The sequence below is a fragment of the Heptranchias perlo genome, unplaced genomic scaffold (genome assembly GCF_035084215.1).
Source record: "Heptranchias perlo isolate sHepPer1 unplaced genomic scaffold, sHepPer1.hap1 HAP1_SCAFFOLD_65, whole genome shotgun sequence".
In the NCBI taxonomy this organism is placed as follows: domain Eukaryota; kingdom Metazoa; phylum Chordata; class Chondrichthyes; order Hexanchiformes; family Hexanchidae; genus Heptranchias; species Heptranchias perlo.
The window spans coordinates 772,404-780,557 of NW_027139677.1; the positions used below are offsets into that span (position 1 = coordinate 772,404).

General features: G+C 43.2%; 1 protein-coding gene across 1 annotated transcript; it reads left to right on the forward strand.

The window, feature by feature from the left end:
* The first annotated feature begins 3,125 nt into the window (after positions 1-3,125).
* On the forward strand, positions 3,126-4,929 carry LOC137318104 (probable G-protein coupled receptor 139). The gene is made up of 2 exons (XM_067981080.1): positions 3,126-3,195; positions 4,028-4,929. Exons 1-2 carry the CDS (start codon positions 3,126-3,128, stop codon positions 4,927-4,929), a joined length of 972 nt encoding a protein of 323 aa, XP_067837181.1.
* The last annotated feature ends 3,225 nt before the right edge of the window (positions 4,930-8,154 follow it).

Below are 8,154 nucleotides of genomic sequence, written 5' to 3' on the forward strand. Positions count from 1 at the left end.
TAAAGGCAATAAATCACTTGTGGGAGTGGTTATAGGCCCCCTAACAGTAACCACACAGAGGACAGGGTGTACAGGGCTAAATAATGGGGGTTTTGAGAAAGGAACAGCGGTAATCATGGGTGATTTTATTCCACATACAGATTGGAAGAATGGGATTGGCAAAGGTAGCCTGGAAGATGAGTTCATAGAGTGCTTTCGGGCCAGTTTCTTAGAGCAACACTTTCTCGAGCCAACCAGAGGGCAGGATATTCTAGATCTGGTAATGTGTAATGAGACAGGATTAATTCATGACCTCATTGTAAAGGAGTCTCTTGGTAGCAGTGATCACAATATGATTGAATTTCGCATTCAGTTTGAGGGAGAGAAGAGTAAGTTTGAGACTCGTGTTTCAAACATAAATAAGCACAATTGCGAGTGCATGAAGGCAGAGCTGGCTAAAGTGAACTGCGAACTTAGGTTAAGGGATAGGTCAGTAGAGATGCAGTGGCAGACATTTTATGATATATTTCATAACACTCAGCAAAGACACATTCCAGTGAGAAAGAAAGACTCTAGGGAAAGGACGTACCATCCATGGCAAACTGAGGAAGTTAAAGATAGTATCAAATTGAAAGAAAAAGCATACAACTCCGTGAAGATAAGTGGCAGATCAGAAGATTGGACAGAATATAAAAAACAGCCAAGGAGGGACAATTTGGAGTCGGAGAGAAAGCTCGCTAGAAATATAAAAACTGATCGTTAGAGTTTCTACAGGTAGTTTAAATAGAACAGAGTAATGAAGTGAGGTTCAGTCCTCTAGACAGTGAGTCTGGGGAATTAATAATGGAGAATAAGGAAATGGTGGATGAATTGAACAGATATTTTGAGTCCGTCTTCACTGTGGAGGAAACACATTGCATGCCAGAAATAATTGTGAATCAAGAGGTGAAAGGGAGGGAGGAACTTAAAACATTTCCAATCACCAGGGAAAGGGTTCTGAAAAAAATATTGGAACTAAAAGCTGACAAGTCCCCAGGCCCTGACGGACATTATCCCAGGATCTTAAAATAAGTGGCTGCAGAGATGGAAGATGGATTGGTATTAATTTTCCAAAATTACCGAGATTCTGGAATGGTCCCATCAGTTTGCAAAATAGCGAATGTAACTCCTCTATTCAAGAAAGGAGGGAGACAGAAAGCAGAAAACGATATGCCAGTTAGCTTAAATTCTGTCATGGGGAAAATGCTAGAATCTATTATTGAAGAGGTTATAGCAGGGCACTTAGAAAATCTCAATGCAATCAGGCAGTGTCAACACGGCTTTGTGAAAGGAAAATCGTGTTTGACTAATTTATTAGAGTTATTTGAGGAAGTAACAAGCAACGTGGATAAAGGAGATCCCGTGGATGTGGTGTCCTTGGATTTCCAGAAGGCTTTTGACAAGGTGCCACATCAAAAGCTCCTACACAAAATTGGAGATCATGGTGCAGGGTGTAACATATTAGCATGCATAAATGATTGGTTAGCTAACATGAAACAGGGAGTAGGCATAAATGGGTCCTTTTTAGGTTAGTAAGATGTAACGAGTGGAGAGCCACAGGAATCAGTGCTTGGGCCTCAACTATTTACAATCTGTATCAATAACTTGGATGATGAGACCGAATGTATGGTTGCTAAATTTGCTGATGACACAAAAGTAGGTACGAAAGTAATTTGTGAAGAGGACATAAAGAGTCTGCAAAGGGATATAGAGAGGTTAAGTGAGTGACAACAATTTGACAGTTGGACTACAATGTGGGAAAACGTGAACTTGTCCACTTTGGTAGGACGAATTGAAAAGCAATGTATTGTTTAAAGGGAGAGAGACTGCAGAATTCTGAGGTACAGAGCGATCTAGGTTTCCTTGTACATGCATCACAAAAAGTTAGTATGCAGGTACAACAACTGATTAGGAAGGCAAATGGAATGTTGTCGTTTATTGCAAGGGGAATGGAATATAAAAGTAGAGATGTTTTGCTACAGTTGTACAGGGCATTGGTGAGACCACACATAGAATACCTTGTGCAGTTTTGGTCTCCTTATTTAAGAAAGGTCATAATTACTTTGGAGGTGGTTCAGAGAAGGTTCACTTCACTGATTCCTGGGTGGAGGGTGTTATCTTATGATTAAAGGTTGGACAAGTTGGGCCTGTATACATTGGAGTTGAGAAGAATGAGAGGTAATCTTATGGAAACATATAAGACCTTGAGGAGACTATAAAGGTAGATGCTGAGAGGGTCACCCCCAATAATGTTAGCGTAGGATCGCCATCAGCAATATAGGGTGACTACCAGTAATGTTAGGGTAGGTTCACCATCAATAATGTTCGGGTCGGATCACCATCAGTAATGTTAGATTAGGGTCACGAACTGTAATGTTAGTGTAGGGTCATCACCAGTAACGTTAGAGTGGAGTGTCCACCAGTAATGTTATTGTAGGGTCACCATCGATAAGGTTAGGGTCGGTCACGATATTATGGTAGGGCCACTATCAATAAAGTTAGAGTAGGGTCACCATCAGTAATGTTAGGGTCGGGCCACTATCAATAAAGTTAGAGTAGGGTCACCATCAGTAATGTTAGGGTAGGGTGATAACCAGTAATGTTAGCCTTGGGTCATCTCCATTAATGTTACAGTACTGTCACCACCCGTAATGTCAGTGCCGAATCATCACCAGTAATATCAGAGCGGAGTCATCACCAGTGATCATCAAAGTACAAAACAAATGGCATTATGCAATGAATGATCGAAGACTTCACCGAATTATTGGATGCCTCAAGAACCGAACGTGGAGTCTGGGAGGAATGCATCCTTTCGGTATCACTGAGCATGCGCACAGGGCATTTTCTCTTGGATTCCTTTCTGCTCATTGATGTTATTCGACGGAGTTTCATGGACGGAGATGTGCAATTTCCCCATTGACTTCCCAACGCACAGAAGCGAAAATCGCGCCTTGTTTGTTAAGTGACTGTAACTAATGCCAAATATTGCGTAACCTGATTTTCTCACAGGACACCGGTTGTTCTATAAAGGGGGAATATTTACGGATCTCAGATACACTCCAATCGGAACCGTAAAGCCGGACAGGATTCACCCATTATTATATATAATGGAACTGCCAATAATTTTACAGATAAAGAATACCTACTACCCTGTTCTCGCGGCCTTTGGTGTTCCCGGTAAGTCAATGAGTCCTGTTGTTTAATAGCTGTTGACTGTCTCAATGTTAATGAAACAGATTCCGAGATTGTTCTCATTGCAGAGTCACTTATCCACCGGGATAAGTTGGTGAATATCAGCAGGAATCTTACCGGTCCTCAAGGCCGGCGAGGCGCTGCTCTGGTCGATAGTTTGTGGGCAACGAGCGATCAACTTTCTTCATTATACCGAGGGAGGGAGAGACTGATTCCCCGGCCCCATTAACAATACATCGATCATTAAAGAACGTGTTGCTTAGTATCCATGGACATCATTTTATTTGTAACTTTGTTCCCGGTCCACTTTAAGTTAATAATTCCTCGGTCTGCAGCCACCTCCACCCAACAAGGGCCTTTGTAAGATCATTTCAGAAATAATTGCCGTTCAGGGAGCTGCTCTCTTCCCCACGGCTGCAAAAAACCTTCGCCTTTCCACCAGCTCCCGCTCTGGTACCGAGCAGCTCCCTCGGGCCGAATATGAATAGAAAAAACTCAGTCTCGACCTGAATTGAATGCCTTTGCCTCAGCTGAATGTTTTATTTGAATTCATATCTTTCCATTAATTGCTATGAAATGATATTTAGTACTTGACGATGTCTGACTGAAGGATACTGGAAGGACGGCGGGTTTTTCGTACCTCCATTGTTCCATGATTGCTTTCTTTTAAACAAACTGTTGTCAATGTTCGCCTATATTAAAAAAAGAATCCGTGCACATAACCCACGTAGGGACACATCTAAATATTTATCCACAATATGCTCTGAGATTTATCTGAGTGTCCCCGGTAATTTCGTCTTGTTCCTCTTTCTCACAGCGCACCTGGTGACAATCGTGATTCTCTCCAGAGGAAATTGCGGCCTTTCCAAATGTATTTCTGTCTACATGGTGGCCATGGCAACAGCAGAGCTGCTGGTCATCATTTTCAATGTAATAGTGTATCACATTTTAAGTTATCACTTTCCATATTCATTCCTGACCTACACTGCCGTTTGTAAGTTCATTATTTACATGAATGCTGCTGCGCTGGATATGACGGTGTGGTTCACAGTCTTGTTCACATTTGACCGATTTGTAGCGATATGTTGTCAGAAGTTTAAAACAAAATATTGCACAGTGAGAACTGCGTCTGCGGTTTTAACAACCGTCAGTGCCCTGTTCTGTTTAAAGGACATCCCCTTTTGCTTTGCATATGAACCTGAACGAATCATTAACAATGTTCACTGGGGTTGCCGCACCAGAGTGGACTTTTTTTCAAAGCCTGCAGGCGTCGTCTACTCTTGGTTACGCAGTATTTTAATTCCATTGCTTCCTTTTGCTTTGATGTTACTGTTCAATTGTTTGACAGTCAGACGTATTGTAGTAGCCAGTAGAGCCCGGAGGGGAATCCGCGGTCGCAGCAGTGAGAATCAGAGCGATCCAGAGATGGAGAACCGAAGGAAATCCATCGTTTTACTCTTCACGGTTTCGGGCTGTTTCATACTGTTGTGGCTGACAGCTGCAGTGAGTTTTTTAGCGACCAAACTGACAAACACCGTGCATTATCCAGGCGATTATGAAACCCCTGCATATATCAGCACTGAAACCGGATATCTGCTTATGTATTTGAGTTCCTGCACAAACACGTGTATTTATGCAGCTACCCAAACTAAATTCAGGGAAGAACTGAAGAAGATGATGACATTTCCTTGGACTTTTATTCTGAGATTGGTGAAATGAATGAAAAATCTAACCTAAGCTTCCTCTCCTAACTGAAGCTCAAATATAGAATTATAGATTCTTGCAGCCCAGCGTGCCTGTGCCTGTTCATGAAAGACCGATACAATTAGTTCCACTTCTGTGCTCTTTCCCAATTTCTCAGAATTTTTTTTACTTTTCAAGTATTTATGCAAATGCCTTTTGAAAGCTAAGATTGAATCTCCATCCGCTACCCTTTCAGGCAGTGCATTCCAGATCAGAACAACTCGCTGGTTCAAAAAATCCTCATCTCCCAACTGCTTCTTTTGCAAATGTTCTTAAATCGGTGTCCTCTGGTTATGAATCCTTCTGCCATTGTATCGAGTTTCTGCCAATAAACTCTTTCAAACCCATCACCATTTTGAACACCTCTATTAACTCACGCCTTAACCTTCTCTGTTCTAAGTAGAACAAACCCAGCTTCTCCAGTATCTCCACATAACTGAAGTCACCCATCCCTGGTACCATTCAAGTGAATCGCCTCTTCACTCTCTCTAAGTCCGTGACATCCTTCCTATAGTGTTGTGCCCAGAACTGGACAGAATACCCCAGCTGAGGCCTAACGATATATTTATAAAGGTTTTGCATAGCTTCCTTGTTTTTGTAATCTCTGCCTCTTTTTAGAAAGCCTAAGGTCCGAGTGATTTTTTAGCAGCCTCATCAACTTGTCCGCCACCTTTAAAAATTTGTGTACGTAAAGGCCCAGTTATCTCTGTTCCTGCACCTCCTTTAAAATTGTATCATTCAGTTTATATTGTCTCCCCTCATTCTTCTTTCCAAAATACATCACCTCAGACTTTTCTGCATTAAATTCTATCGGTCACTTGTTGATCGTCATCGATGACATGTTGAAGGCTGAGGAGAACATGGCGCAGTTTCTCCGCTCCGGGGACGTACTGGACGACAAAGGAGACGCGGAGGAACGCGATGGACACCAACAGACGTTGAAAGACGCCTCTTAAGAACGGGATATGACGCTCGACTCGTCGATCGACAGTTGCGACGGGCCACAGCAAAAAATCGCATCGACCTCCTCAGAAGACAAACACTGGACGCAACCAACAGAGTACCCTTCGTCGTCCAGTTCTTCCCCGGAGCGGAGAAACTACGCCATGTTTTCCGCAGCCTTCAACATGTCATCGATGACGACGAACACCTCGCTTAGGCCATCCCCACCCCTCCACTTCTGGCATTCAAACAGCCACCGAACCTCAAACAGACCATCGTTCGCAGCAAATTACCCAGCTTTCAGGAGAACAGCTTCCACGAGACCACACAACCCTGCCACGGCAACCTCTGCAAGACATGCCAGATCATCGATACAGATACCACCATCACATGAGACGACACCACCCACCAGGTACATGGTTCATACTCCTCTGACTCGGCCAACGTTGTCTACCTCATACGTTGCAGGAAAGGATGCCCCGGAGCATGGTATATTGGCGAGACCATGCAGGCACTGCGACAACGGATGAACGGACACTGCGCAACAATCGCCAGACAGGAGGGTTCCCTCCCAGTCGGGGAACACTTCAGCAGTCAAGGACATTCAGCCTCCGATCTTCGGCTAAGCGTTCTGAAGGCGGCCTTCGAGACACAAGACAACGCAAAATCGTCGAGCAGAAATTGATAGCCAAGTTCCGCACCCATGAGGACGGCCTCAACCAGGATCTGGGTTCATGTCGCGCTACACGTAACCCCACCAGGGGAAAAAAAAGTTATATTTTTTTAATACGACTGGTCATTCTCTCTCTTTCTCTTCCTTTCTGATGGTTCTCTCTCTCTCTCCCTCTTTTTCTTTGGTTCTGGCCGTTTGTAGATTCAGTTGTCTGGGGTATCTAAGGTTTCTCTGTCTGAACACTATTCAATTAATTTGATGGCCTTGATAACGGGCAGTTGGAAAGATTATCTGTAATCACGAGGCATTGGTCTATGACTATATATGCGGTAATTTTCAATAAATCTCGACACTCACCTGACGAAGGAGAAAACCTCCGAAAGTTTGTGATTTTCAAATAAAACTGTTGGACGATAACCTGGTGTTATAAGATTCCTTCCTTTTGTACACCCCAGTCCATCACTAGCATCCCCACATCACCGTTTTGAAAGAGCAGCCCCTTATTCTAAGATTATGACCCATATTTCTAGTTGCACCCATCCTTGGGAACATCCATACCGCATCCACCCGATCAAGCCCCTTCACAATCTTATATGTTTCAATGAGATCGCCTCTCATTCTTCTGAACTCCAATGAGTAGACTCCCAATCTACTCAACCTCTCCTCATATGTCCACCCCCTCATCCCCGGGATTAACCGATTGAACCTTCCTTGTACTGCCTCGAGAGCAAGTATGTCTTTTCTGAAGTATGGACACCAAAACTGTATGCAGTATTACAGGTGCAGTCTCACCAATACCTTATATAACTGCAGCAATATCTCCCTGTTTTTATATTCTATCCTCCTAGCAATAGAAGCCAACATTCCGTTGGCCTTCTTGATTACCTGCTGCACCTTAATGCCTTCTGGAAGTCCATATAAATAACATCCATTGACTTTCCCCTGTCCACTACTTGAGACACCGCTTCAAAAAATTCAATCCGGTTTGTCAGGCACGACCTACCTTTCACAAATCCATGCTGGCTCTCTCTGATTAACTGAAAATTCTCGAGGTGTTCAGTCACCCTATCCTTAATTATAGACTCCAGCATTTTCCCTACAAAAGATGTTCGGCGAACTAATCTCTCATTCCCCGGTTTCCCTCTCTCTCCTTTCTTAAAAAGCGGAGTGACATGTGCAATTTTCCAATCGAGAGGGACAGGTCCTGAATCTAGAGAACTTTGAAAGATTATAATTCGGGCATTTGCAATGTGCTCACCAACTTCCTTTTAACCTTGGGATGGAAACCATCTGGTCCTAGGGATTTGTCACTCTTTCGTTCTGTTATTTTCTTCATTACTAATTGGTCTCTCGTGCCCCGGTTTATCTTCTCTCCACCTTGAACAGAAACATCAACTTGACTCTTTCTCGTCCATCAGCACAATTATTAGATGTGAAATCTCCTCTCGACACCTTTAACCACCTGTGGTGCATTAGCAATGAGTCCAGTGGTTTATTCACTTTGACTATTTTTCTCAGATCCAATTCCTTCTCCAGTGATCTCTAACCCTGGTCCCACATTTTCACACCACCATCATTGTTAGAAT